Source organism: Echinococcus granulosus (genome assembly GCF_000524195.1).
Source record: "Echinococcus granulosus chromosome Unknown EG_S00007, whole genome shotgun sequence".
NCBI lineage: Eukaryota > Metazoa > Platyhelminthes > Cestoda > Cyclophyllidea > Taeniidae > Echinococcus > Echinococcus granulosus.
In genome coordinates this window covers 1,256,473-1,271,071 of record NW_020170387.1, presented here as the reverse complement: position 1 = coordinate 1,271,071, position 14,599 = coordinate 1,256,473, and the positions used below count along the sequence as shown (strand labels likewise).

Below are 14,599 nucleotides of genomic sequence, written 5' to 3'. Positions count from 1 at the left end.
TGCCAATCACCCTGCCATTCGCCACTGTGACATTCTGTCGTTCTGCGATTCCGATAGGTCACCGTTGCCCCCTTTATTTTCTAATGACCTACAAAAAATACCTACGCGAGTGCTTTTGGGATCCTTAAAAATAATCATTGTAGAAAGTTTTACCTAATTTACCTGTGTTTTATTGCCCGAGCAGGTGCTTAAGAAGTGGGTATTTTTACCACAGATATTGGCCAATTTGACTCCTTATTATAAAGTTCTTTAATGTTTCCAATATCTATGAACCATGTGTCATTTTTTACTAATCCTGTCAAACTGCTCACAAGCGTTTAACCAGCATTGGCATTAATAATGCTGCTCCAATTCATTCGTTTAGCACCACAGTCTTAATTTAACTTAAACAAAATTGCAAAGTTTTAAAAGCCATTGTAGCACAGTTAATAGCTGGTCAAAAGTTGTCAATCCTGTATTTGATCTCATTGGCAAAAATAAAACTTGCCCAAACAGTAGAACAATGCTTTAACATGGCAGATGTCTTATTTAGAAATTGGTTGGTTGTATGGTCCTTGAGGTGCTCCAGTTTGTCAATTCTCGCTCTATGAGAGCGAAAACAGGAGGTGTTCTGATATGCCACGTTTGGATTGAAAATCTAGGTTGCGTGAGCCTTATCTCTTTGAGCCATCGACAGTATTTTTCCTGTTTTTGACCGTAATTTTAGCTAGCTTAATCAAAATCTTGTTTATTCAAGACTGGCCGAATCAATTAGAGCATTTTTTATCTTACAACGATGCTTCTATTTATGCCTCTCTTGATTAATGACTTCTTTTAATTGCGTTTTATACATCTTTAATTTTCCAGTATGGCCTTCATGGGACATGGGAATGAGCATTTCGTTGCAAAATTAATCACCCACGATTTCGTACTAGAAAGAGGAAGATAATTTCAATCATTCGTCTATGATTCCAAAACTTCCAAAAATTTGTCGCTCGAATGTATTGCTTGATGTTAAATATCGTTGACACCTGTAAAAACCCACCACGGCTTAGAAGTTTTAATAGTGTCACCAATGGCTTACTAATTTCCTAATAATCTGACAACTAATCAAAAACTAGAAGAATGTAATTTTCCGCAGACTGCGAACATCCTGCTTCTATTTGATTGTTCTCAACTCAACCAATTCGTTCGAGATCCGATTTAGTGCAATCAATGATCTCCGGATTTCACACATGTGAGCTGGAAGTGAATGTGTTGAATACAAGCGAAAGATAATTATTCTAATTAAGGCAATTTGTCTTCCTGATCTATAGTAATGTATGTGAGCTCTGTGAATGCAAAGCTATTCGAGGACACTAGCTGCAAGATGTATTTTAAACTAGCGGAAAGTTTAAGATGTAGTGAAATGGAATCATGTTTAATGTATTGCACTTTTAGGGGTATATTAATAACACTCATTTGGAGGATTTTTGATGCCGCTCCGGCTAATGGTGTAATGTGGACACTGCCCACTTATTTTAGTTTTAAATTACATAAATCATGTGTGCGGTTACCCACCAAAATATACTTTCCTTTCTACCAATCAAGGCTGATCAAAGGAAACTAAAGTTTCCTAAGTAATTAGTACTTAGCTTTAAATTGCCTCATTGACGTACGGGAAATTGTCAAATTCCTTTCAACACCACTATAAAATTGAGCAATAAAAGCTTTCTTTAAAAATAAAAAAAATCTACTGCAGTTATCACTTTAAACAAAGTGTTCAACATATTATTCGACTGGATGCTTTTGGGTGTTTCCGAATGGTACAATCCGGTAGTCATGATTATAATACTAAGCAAACAATTACATGTAATTCCCAATGAAATTTGTAACGCATTTTTTTAGAAAGATTGATTGATTTCATTATAGTGATAACGTTGCCTTACTTCCTTTTTGGCCTGAGTTGATAATAATGAGTAAATCGCTTGTTAATATGTGCAACACTCGAGATATTGATAGCTCAAAGTAACTAAAGGATTATAAATCGTTAAAATTTTTTGAAAATAGCCCCATCTAAAAGAATCTGAGATACTATATTACCTGATCAAAACAAGTTATCTCCACCGATCGAACTTGTCACCCGACTCCCTCTGCTGGCCTATTGTAGCACAAATTTTGGACTCAAAAATCTAAAGTATTAGACTCGAAACAATCCAAAAAGGCGTAATCACTCGATGCCTTCAGTGAGTTCGTGTTTTCGGCATTATTCGTCTATGCTTCCTCAAAGACCTTTGTTAAAGTTCGGCCCTAGGTCGACGAGCAAGACGTACACATACGGGTAAAGTCATGCAAGTTTTTTCCTTGGTACTCCAATGACTGATCGTTAAACAACCGGCGGCTGTTGCCAGTGCTGCTTCTCTTTCTACTTCAAAACATCCCTATTACACTCAACACACTATAAGGTGGGACCGGATTCCTTAGCGGTATCAAGGAAGCGCATCGTGTAAGCAGAAGTGAAAGGTGATTCTTTTACCTCATAGATTATTGATCAAGTCAAGCTGAGTAATCCAGTGAAGACGACCAACTACTTTTGTTTCCATGCTATGGGCACTCCATCATTCAATGATCTACTTCAAATACATTTAAGATGGGACTTTTAGTTTTTCAAAACTGCCAAATATATCAAGAAGCGTATTTTGCGTATGGATTTGTCGGCTCTTTCATCTTCTTAAGCATAAATAACGTGAATGTCTCCTTGTAGTTGCAAGTCCCAAACACAATTCTTTTTTGGTCCAGTTGAGGTATTTTGTATACTCAAAGTTTTATGATCTAAGCATCATAAACCACACCTTTGTGTGGTGTAGACTGCCGCTCTACATTGAATATTTTAACAATGAAAGACAATAAAACCCTACTTATTAACTTTTCATGCGATTTCTGAATGTCACTGTTACAATTTTAAAGTTTCTGTGTTTGACGGATAAAAAGATTTAATGTAACCGTGAACAAAGCTTTCATTCACAAAAGGGGCCCAACTCAGCGAGTCGTCATTTCGTATTAATTAGTTGTGCATCTTGCCAACCATCGTCCACGGTTCCGGTAAGATCGAATTACCCAATTTATTTTTTAGAAATTTCGCATTTCTCTTTTCCATAAGCATCTAATTCGTACTAAATTTTGCTATAAAATAGTATTTGCATTACTCCACTGGGAATTGCGTTTTCATGAGGACAAGTTGAAGACCACTAACGAAGTACGTCCATACCATCTGGACGATTAAAAAGGGAGCAATATCCAAATTGCACTGACCTCATCAATAAGGGTTCAGAATGCAAAATAAACTAGCGACATAATTAAAGGGTCGTATAAACCTTGAAAGAAAACCACTTATCAGGCCCACCCACACGTGCAAAGTAGTAACTTTGTAATCTTCGGTACTGATCCACCGCGTAGTCTTCCTAAACTAGGATCATCTCTATATTCTCCCAAATCTCGTTAAATTTTGACTGCTATGGTGACGTCGCAAATGCAAATCTTGTCATGCTGTATGGTTTTGTTGGTTTGAATTTTTCTCGCACAATAGTATAATAATTGAAATCACCGAAAGTCATGAATTTCTATTTTATTGGTTCAATAAAACAAGTTAAGCCAGACTCCTCACACTGTACTTAACATGAGTACCTGTAGGAACAGTGAACGTTATTTGTCAAAGCGTAGACAAGTAAATTTTCCGACTCTACGATGATATTTCGAGACACTCCCAATTGTTCATAACCACTTCATAATATGCATCCGCATGACATAGCGCACCACACAGGCCTCGTATGTTTGACCGACTTACCCTCTTATGTTATTGCTTAAGTAAATAATAATTTGCCGAAATCTCAATTAATCGAGGTATGTTTATCAGACGCAGTAAAATTCCATGGCCTCCAGTGAACGACAGATTTGTATTGATCAAAAGGTAACGGGAGTTCCTCATTTAAATTTTATTGTGTGCAATCTAATAATTTATCATTTACTAATCATGACTTGACAATCTAGGTATCTTCGTGAAGCTCACCACAACCGAAAATGGGGTAAAATGTGTGAGGTTACTGGAAAAAATATTAGTAAGGTGTACAGTGATGTAGAATTACAATAGATTGTCCATGATTTGGGGAAAATTAATAAACTCATCTCCTATCCATTTTTGCTTAATGCTTCAATGAGAAATATGTGAATCAGCAAGTTGCTTTTATCAGTATTTTAGGAAGCCATCAAAAGGGTCATTAACAATGAGTCGTTCCAGATGATCTATAGTTGCTCTGGCAAAGTTTACCCCGATGGATACGTAAAAATCTTACGTCATAATTTACCCTTATTGACATGACGCATCTGCAGAACAGTACGCTACTTATGATCATCAAGGAAATTGTAGGAACTTCAAAGGCGAGATACTCGCGCTTAGTGACATCGCAGAGAAAGAAGCAGAAATCCATCGGTGGTAGAAGTAGTAGTAGTAGTGGCAGAATTAAACATGTAAAGGCTGCGCCATTTCCAGTCTGCAGGCAGGCCAATTAAGCCTGTCAGGTGCGATGGGCGATAAGCAGGAGAGGACGACAGTTCAGCCTCAGCACAGCGTGACCCGAAGCGGACGCCACGTTTGACCGTCGTGCCAATAGCTGCGAGGTTTATTATCTGATTTCCTCTTTTTGACTCCAGCCTCGTTCCCCTCCACTTGACTCACTTCTTGTACGTAATATAGGTTTTGCGGTGAGGCTTTTCGTTTGGTTTAAATAAAAAAGAGGTTAACTACCAACTTTTTGAGGCACAGGTTCCTTTCGAAGGCAATGTGTACCAAATTTGAACAATTTTAACGCTGCTATTATGTCTCCTGAAATAAGCATGTTATAGAATTGAAATTAATTTTTTGAATGTCGAAAGGAAACGACTTCAAAATATGTGATTGCTTTTCAGACAGTTCAGTTGACACTTGACTGATTTTTAATTTATTTTAACTAGCCGAAATTCATAAAAAGAAGTGCAAAAATCTCCCCCATTTGACTGTTTTATGTGTATCTGGAAATTAAAATTTGTTTTTTTTTTTAACAAAACGGATTTTATGAAATGCCACTTCTGTGCCCCCGGAACTCGCGCTTAGCGAAATAAAGGTATCATCTCACAGCTCTTCTCCTCAAAAATAGGCAAAATTTTTCATTACTTTCACACGTTTTATGCTGTAAGCTGGGGTGCTCGTATAGTGCTCTCATTTTTAGTGGCCGAAGGTCGATGGAAACAGTAATTAAAAATATTGGGTGGCCAATCGGCAACTGTTGACGGTTCTAGGGATACGGCATACATTTGTCCTATAGAAAAGGCAAACCCAAGATCCAAATAGAAGTTTACTCAGGTTTTAGTGTTTTAATATTGCTGTTAAATTTGTACTTCTGATCTTTCTAAGCTACTTAAAATCCCGATTTAAATGTATGCATTTAACTTACCAACAGATGAATGTGTATGCGGTAAGTTTAAACTTTAGCAGTGAGCATCTCTAAACACACAAATCGAATTCAAAGGTTTACAGACTTTGCAAGAGCTCATTTGAAGATCGCATTTCTGAACACACATTATACAATTCACATCTTCCGCCGGCTTCTCATGGAACGATTTCCTCTTTATGAGGCAACTAACAATTAGGGTATGGTGTACTGTATGCTGTGTCAAATGTGAGACTAGACTCGTAAACACAGTTTTATGCCATGACCTCGTTCCATGTGGTAGAAATACGCCTAAGTAGGGTTTAATTTGATTTCTGCCACTGAGTGATAGGATTGAAAGTACGTATTCAGCAACATTTTAGATTGGTAATAGATTTTGCTGCCATATGTATAAATAAACCTAATTTTCCACTCGTCTAGATTAAAATTTCTCCAATGCAGTAGAATGGCCACATCCCACGTTTAATGCATTGTTATAGTCTCGAAACTCTTTAAGCATTGATATGATTGAAAAATAGCTAGGCAATTAGTAAAAGGGAGAAATTCTTCACTTATTTTAAAAATGTGGAATGGACCCATTCCTATTTATCCCTGTAGGAGTGTTGGAAAGCTATTTTTCTCTGGATCATTAAAAGACACTTAACAACTGCGCACATTTAATTTTGACGTAAACGCCATTCTCGCTCATATTTGCCTCGAAATGTCAAAGCAGATCAGAACACACTAACCCTGAGCCACCTCTGGAATTGGTGTAGTAATTTTAAACCATGCTTATGGTGGATGGCTTTATTACCAGTGGCATTAAAACCATGCGACACTTTTGGCTGTGCAAAGGTAAAAAAATTCTAAAAAGACAAGACGAAACTTAAATAAAAATGAAGCACAAACAACTGGTCTAAGAAGCGGGGCGGATCATTAATAGGGTCTTTTGCTTGGAAGATTCGTGCGAAAGTGTTATGGAGCTAGCATACATGATACATCGCTCCTGGGAGTCCAAGAAAATTACTAATAAGGAACAGAAACGTTTCTTAGGAATGGAGCAATTGGATCGCAAGTAAAAAGCAAGAGTTTCGTATTATAGCAGCGAATTGGATTAGACATACTGGTACAGCCTGAGAGGAACAGTAATTGGCGGCATTTGTTTTGGCATAAACTCGTCAGACAATATGGCCATAAGTCGGAAATCCTCGCAGATATTATACGACCTCCATTAACCATTCGATTCGCTTCTTAAGTTATTCCATAAAGAGACCTCAAGAAAGATAGAGACACCTTTTGCAAAACTTTAAGTTTAACTTTTAGCTATGTTGCTATTATGGCTATCTATCTGTAAACTAAAATTGCTCTCTAAGTACTTGATATTAATGAAGTGAGAGTAGAAAAAGCTAGATCATGCAGATTAGATAAAAACGTAAAGTGACTACCTTATTTTATTCCCGGGAAAGTACCTAGTGTCAAAGATCCTGGAAAATCTCAAGGTTCTCCTTAGCGGGGGCAGTGAAAAGTTCAGATAGAGCGTGGGTATCCCATTGTAAATAGTATTTTCTGCTTTCAGTTGCGGTTGCCATATAGGTCTTCATTTGCTTAACCGTGCCGGTCATTGCTTTACCCTACAGAGCTTCATTTTGCACAAACAAAATAAGCAAGAATTCTCAAACATGACTAAGCAGTATTGGAAATTATCGGAACACTTCGCGTTCCCTCATTTTCAGAGACAATGGGAATGCGCAACTCTGCTTCATTTTGGTATTACATTAGCAGTGTATTCAACTCAGTTAAACCAGTACTTCGCTGATTTCCCGAACATGCAGCAAATAGTTTATGCCACTTTTCTAAAAATTTTCACCACTCCATTATTAGGGATCAATAATTTTGCATATCGACACATTATGTAGAGAATCTTCAACTGTACTAAAACGAAATGATTTCGACTTTCAAAGCCTTGTAACTCACCGTGTACTATGTACCTACATGCTAACCCTAACACATTCACTAGCCTACTATTGATCTACTGTTCTAACTCTAAAAAGAGCACATCCTAGATTGTTACGATCCCACTACATAATAGCCGCCTTGAGAGACAATTCGCTATGCATGACTACATTTTTTGTTTTGACCGAAAGTGGAGATTCTCGCACACTGTTCTGATATGCGGAAGAAGGGCAAAAGATGTGTGGATGCATATACGATTTCCCTTCCCTATGACACCGTGAGCACAACTTAACGTACTAAATTTGTAAGCAAGGAAATTCGCACATTGAAATAAAGCTAGATTTTGAAGTAATTATCTACTTCAGGAATATTAAATTAAATTAAACCGTTTAGTCCTAAAATTGCTTCGTATTCATTAGGTCTGCTTCAAATAAAGCCAAACTTCCATTTGAACATTTGAAAGCTTCAACTGACGCTGTATTTAGAATACGGGTTCAAGTAAAAGCTTCCGGCAATACTGCTTTGTATTCAGGACCAGAGCTTATTAGGTAAATCCTTACATGAAAAAGAATTATTTAGAATGTGGACTTCACCACTGAATACTTCCCAACCATTAATAAGGCATGTACTAAACCTTATTACCGGTCAGCATTTAGCCATTGATTACAAATTCCAATTCAAATGATAAAATCTATTCACCTTTTATGTCAAAATAAGGCATGCGCACTTTAAAGCTTGTAGATATGTGGCATTTAACCTGACCACATTCGTTCTTCGAAAATGTACAAAGCCTTTTCACCAACTGGTAAATCTTTGCCTCCCCTCTAAGCTACACCCGTAACACCTCAGAATAGTAATTAATTGTGCCTATTCACATCAAAGGTAACAGGTGACTTTGCCAAACTTAATTGGAAATTTTTGAGGTGGTTCTATAGCGTCTGAGGTTATCATCGTGACTATTGGTGACGAGATCTACATCGAAAAGTAAGTCAGTACTCCATCAATCTTAGTCATAATTTCACCGGCATTGAGGCATACTGATAGCGTGTCATAATATCACACTAAAGTATTGCTAATTTTCCTCAGTTTTGATCACTCTCCGTGATACAGAGCCCTTAAAACATGTCTGCAACCAATAATTTGAATTTTTAGAGCAAACTAATAAATCTAGTTTTTAACTCAAGCATTAGTGTCATTTCTCCATTTGAGATTGACATTTTCGTCGGGTTTTCCCATACCAAATCGAAAAAGTTATCCCTTTCCAACTGCCTCTACCTGGTTCCGGTTTTATGATAATCGAAACAAACACATTTTGAAAATATTTCAATTGAGGAAGAAGGTTAAAGTTTTGCATTAAAAACGCAAAGCTGCTGAGTTTCCAAGCTTAATTATGACCCATAAATATAGCCTCCTTGTGGGGTAGCTTAATAATCTTTCATTAAAAGATTTAGGCTTTCAATCCGATGCCGAAACTCGCATCATGGTCCACTTTAAATTGGAATTGGCATTGATCCCAGTCAGTTGAAGACTCTCAAAGGTAAAAGCAAGGCAGTTTTGGGTTTACTGTGCCAAAAAGTGCATAAATTCCATATTATGGGTGCAAAAATTTGCGGTAGTTTATTTTTAGGATCTTAACAGAGGGATAAATAGTACTTAGTGGCATGTTTCGAATTCATTTACGATGAAGATAAAGTTGTGTCTATTTCCAACCATTTATATTTCCGAATTACAGTTATTTCTAAATGTTTTTAGGCAACGATTTTCCTTACAGTAATGGCCCCTGGTCTCGAAGACTAAACCGACTGCAGCGATAAATTGACATTAAATTCTGTTTCAAAAATAGTAAACCCGTAGACTAATTTAGTCACCGGCACTTCACATAACGCTCGCTACGTCTAGAAATTCGACTTATGGGTCGAACCGGCAGATTACCTCAGAACTACTTTTTAATTGACTAGCTACAGAGGGCGGAGTTAAAAGGTGAAATTCCATTTTCGTGAATTTCAGAAAGTTATCCCTATTTTTACAACTCCTGTTCCTGGTGCAGTTGAATTTTGCTTCAACCATTGGCAGCAGCAGTTTCTGAGATCTTTTTGAACATTGTAAGCTACGCCTCCAACGTTAATCCAAAAAAAACCTTTGGTAGAAAAAAATCATTTTGCAGCATTTGGGACTTTCGTGGGGATTTCTGTAAATATGCCACTCATCTACCTAGCTACTTTTATAGTATCGTTTCAATCACTTAATTGTTTCGCTCCTACAATTCCAATTTTCTAAAACTTGTTCATTGTGATTAATTATCCATCAAATTTGTTGAAGTGGCTTTGAAGATTTTCTGTTTTCCTACAATGAAAAGGGTGCATTGAGGCTATAATGAATTACTTTCCAAGCACACTAGTTTGGAAACAGATCAAGGGTTACGTTCTGCATTTCGAAACAGTCCTCGACTTGAATCAGTGATTGTATTTTGAGTTGTCCTAGTTGGAAAAAAGATCCCTCTCATCTCATTGTTTCCTAAGTTTAAAATGTGACATAACGAATGATTAAATAAACATAAGGTTGCTAATCACCATCTCCGAGCCATGATTTTCGAGTGACCCTAAATTACTAGCGATTTATTACCAGGATCAGCATAGGTCAACCATTCTTTCTGCGACTTTACCCATATCTTCCAAGGGTAGTCACTCAAGAACTCTGTGTTGATAGACTAATATGTTTCGTGCAATGATTTATTCAGAGAAAATGAAAAATGTGAAAGCTGTATTGAATTCGTTACAATTTGTCAACCATAACATAAACCTGAAATTTACTGAATTGATTTCGATGGTCACTGAAAATTATTTAGTTTTGCAAGTACTCTTCATCCACTTTTTCAGGGAACACTGATTACACAGGTTCCAGAAAATTACTCTGCCCTTAAAAGAGGCGCTGCAGTTCTTACTAGATTCACACCATCTGCTGCTTTGAGATGAGACAAACACAAAATTACCCTTTAAAGCTATCATTTGTTCGTTGTCAAATGTCGACACTAAAGACTGTATTAGCATTAATCAGCCGATGAAAACAGTAAACATTGTCCATTTATAGAAGCTAATGAGTGCAGGATTTCTTATATTACTTTGTCTCAAATTACTCATATATTAGTGTAATACGACTCTTATCGTACCCTTGTCATTGTGGGTTTTCATCCAACAGTACATCACAAGATTGACCCAAAGTGCTCATAGTAATGACCCCTAAGTTGTATCTGAATGTTAGGCCTGAAATGCAAAGAAGACAAAACACCGGTGGCACTACCGATTATGATTGACCTTTGCTACCTCTTGAAGGGAAATACATAGATGTAACAAGTACGTTTTTACGCTAACTCAAACATCCCTAAACGTAAACAATGGGAAGTCAGACTACAAGAATCTTTATTTTTAAACGTTAGCATGTCTGTCGTTTACAAACAACTAGTGTTCAGTAGCACTAATATTGCCTCGGCTGAAACACAAGCTAGAAATGACCATGATTTCTTGGTTATCCGCAAGTTAAAATAAACGATCAAACAAATGCTCTATGACACTCACTCTGGCATACTTTTGCTTATGAGGGTAATAAGGTAAAGTGATTTGCAGCCTGAATGTATTACTCCTTGAAGTACATTTGTAGTTTAATTGTAGCTTCGTGAGCCTTACCCGAAGTTGTAATAAGCCAAAGCGGTACGGTAGAAAATATATTGCTGTCGTACATGAGAGCTGTGGGGATATTTATATGCCCTGAAGGCCATACCGCAGAATGGAAGTACAACCTGCAGGGGCCGAAGTGCTAGCCTAGTTAAACACACAGTTAAACATGCCATTCAATCGCTAAATACTTTCACTAACAACGATGCACGTTGTGTTGCTATGTCTATTTTAGACTAATTCTACGTCTACTTTTTATCACTTTCCTTGACGACTTTGTGCTCATTTAGGAAAAAAGTATAAGTCAGATTCCAAATGACAGATTTCAAGAAGTGGTGATCTTGGATTTGATTTCTGTTTTAAATTACCTCCTCTCGACAATTAACGTATTCAATATCTTCCTGGGCAAAATTTGTCTTCTAAATCAGCATCTAAAAATATCGTTCGTGATCTCCTAAATCGGTGTAAATTAGTTCGCCAAATTTATCTAAATGTGTCTCAATACTAGTTAAAGAAACAAAAGTTAGGGCTTCTGATGGCTGGTTAGATGTTTAAAACATATTTAGTAACCAACATCCTGTATTTTATCTTGCTGTGCTGAATTCATTTTGAATGGAAACATACAAACCTATACACTAACAAAGATGGTATCTTTAGGATTTAGTTTGTTGAAAAGCCTGTTTTTTGCACGATAGTAATGTAGCGCCCCAAGACTTCACTAAAGACGAGAGAAGGCATAATACTCGGGTAGAATATGTAAATGCTACGTGCAGTACGGCTTGAAACTACTAGCATGCCATGGAGGCCAGTTTACAATGTCGGAGACCCAAAGCGGCTCCCTTACTAAAATCGAGAGTTAAAGGATTTTCAAGGAATAGATGTTTTCAAATCCTCGATGTGATACTGGGATACCTTAGGGAAATAAAATAATTCATTCCTAATTATTTTACAACAAATTAGTGTCTAAGGTTCTTCAAATCGCTTAACAAAGTGAACATTATAACCAAAAATAAAATTTCAGTAAATTTATTTTATTAGAACACAAGTAACAAACCTTAACAAAACTCTCCACCTAAGAGACAAAAAACCTGAGACTCTCAATCCGGAATAATGATAAAATAAGCTTAGGGATTGTCTTAATGTGCAGTGGTATTCAAAAAAGCAAAACTCACAATTTGATTAATGTGTAATTTCTCGGAGGCTCTCACGATAAGTAATTAAGGGCTGGAGTTCCTGAATTAACGTTTAATTTTGCACCTTTCTTTTTGGGTTAAAACCGGAATTTAAGCTTTAAAGGTCAGCCTTACCTAAATAACACAATCAGCCGCTCAAATAAATCCAGAAATAGACCAGTCGCATTGTTAATAATTCAGCAGAAAAAGTTTTTTTCGTTTATTCGATGATAAAATTAATGTTTCAAGCAAGTGCTCAAGTTTCGGGGATACTGTAGGGACATTTGACACCGTAGTGATAAAATCAAGCCTCCACGATAAACGTTAGTAGATTTTATTGCGTCTGCGTGATTCGAATTCTCAGCAAGTCAACATATCGCGACTACAAAGCTATCGCTGAAAAAATGGCACTTCTTATCTTTTCTCGTCGGTTATTTTTAGAACGATAAAACATCCTGCTTGTCTCCACTGCTATCGTTGAAGAAACTCCACAGGCGAGGAACTTCACCACCATTCTAATAGCGACAATCCCATTTCAAAAATAGCTAAGGCAGCGGTAACAATTAGTGTTACCTCTTCATGAATACACAAACGTGTTGGGAATTATTTACGGCAATGCGTTTACCTAACAAGCCCCTCCTCTTATCGTTCAGCCTATTACGCACTGCATGTTACAACTTGGCAAATGCTTAGGGCAGTTTATTCCCAAACATGAGAGGTCTAAGCAACTACTTTTGTTAGGATAACTTTGATGAGCAGTGCTGAAGCGGAATTGAATTCGCAGCCTTTTCACACCAAAAAGAAGTGGCCATGCCGTCCGCACTAAAATGGTGTTCAAAGAAAAACAGTGTAGGAAGCACGGATTTGGGTTGTGTAACAAACATCAATAAATATTTCGTATTGTTTAACATACACCATCGCGAAATTCATTCGAGAACCATGTTTGATGGAAATCTCGAATCCAAAATGCATACGTTTTGAATTTGCTTAAAAAATCTCTGTTGATTAACTGCTCACATTCCTCACTAAAAGTACCTTGTGATTTAAAGCTTTTGATTTGCTGTGTTAAAGCCTTTCAAGATTTGATTTCACAAAAGTGAAATTTGCGGTAACAGAGGCAAAAGCTTTTCTTTGAAACATTACGAGTTCGAAACACAAATTTTGTTGAAAGTCATTATTGCTTGTGGTCTTTCAGTCTTTTTAAAGTATTACGAACTACTTCTAGCATTTAAATCAAGAATAATTTGTGCAACTGATTCTAAAAGATGAAATGCACTACCCGGCTGCAATAAAACCGAATTAGTTATCCATCCATTCACGCGAAAAGAAAAATACAAAGAGAGCCGCCACCATACTTTAGTGATAATGAGCTCTTTATTCCCGTTAGTGATTTCCACTGCCATAAAAGGCATTTAAAGGACCATGTGTGCCAATCGCATTATTCGACGATACCTTCCCAATTCGTAGCCACACGCAAACTAATCGCGTGCAGGTGTCTGCTGAAAGGCTGGGAGTACTTCTAAGCTTCGCCATCTCCTCGTCACACGTAAGGGTCTTCTCAACCACAGAAGAATATTCCAACCTCCGTGGTCTACAATGTAGTTGGCCCATATATTCACGTGAGCATCATCAATAGATCCATTTTACACACGCCGTCAATAAATTCGACCGCATTCGTACTCGAAAGTGAGATATTGTTTTTTTTTCTTTTCTTACACGGGGGAATTTTTCCTGCGGGGGAAACTTAAAATGCCAAATGAGTTCCTTCTGGAATAGCAATTTTTCTTTTTGTGAAGGCAGAATAAAAGTTCTTAGGAATATCGTGCTGTACACACACAGAGGAATGAATGATGACATCGGATTCTGCAAACTGGCAAATGACAGAAAAGTGTGTATTTACGTTTGTGATATCTTAATTGCGGTCTTTTAAGCAAAACACTTTTCCTTATAATAAGTGAGTGACCCAAGTACGGCAGTTATTATATAATCGAATGCAATGCATGATCAAAAGCTGTCCTGGAAACTAGATGATTTGTGATATTTGCAACAACAGATATGCTATGAAGAGCTAGTAACGTCTTCAAATGAACATTTTAGGAGATTTAACTTTTCCAATACATTGTACATAGTATTTACGAAATACTACATCAGACAATGAAAAGTTGGGAACATTTATGCCTAGATTGCTATGCTTAAGCTAATTAAAAACTACCATGCGTTAGGAACATTTTGAAGAAATAGCACCTTATCCATATTTCGGAGTGGGAATGGAGCCAAATTGGTATGAAAAATGGCCTAGGTATTACGCTTGAAGTGAAATTCGAATTAGAAAAACAAATATGCACATTTAAACTTTTTTGCGGGGTGCTGAGCTGCGTACCTCACT

General features: G+C 37.0%; 1 protein-coding gene across 1 annotated transcript; it reads left to right on the top strand. All coding sequences in view use genetic code 11, as the record gives it.

Annotated features, from left to right (window-relative positions):
- Positions 1-5,425: 5,425 nt before the first annotated feature.
- EGR_01842 (hypothetical protein) lies at positions 5,426-8,058 on the top strand (the record flags this gene model as incomplete). The annotated part of the gene is made up of 4 exons (XM_024491091.1): positions 5,426-5,465; positions 6,744-6,810; positions 7,793-7,921; positions 7,953-8,058. The coding sequence occupies 4 exons, from the start codon at positions 5,426-5,428 to the stop codon at positions 8,056-8,058; spliced, it is 342 nt and encodes a 113-aa protein (XP_024354547.1).
- Positions 8,059-14,599: the final 6,541 nt, after the last annotated feature.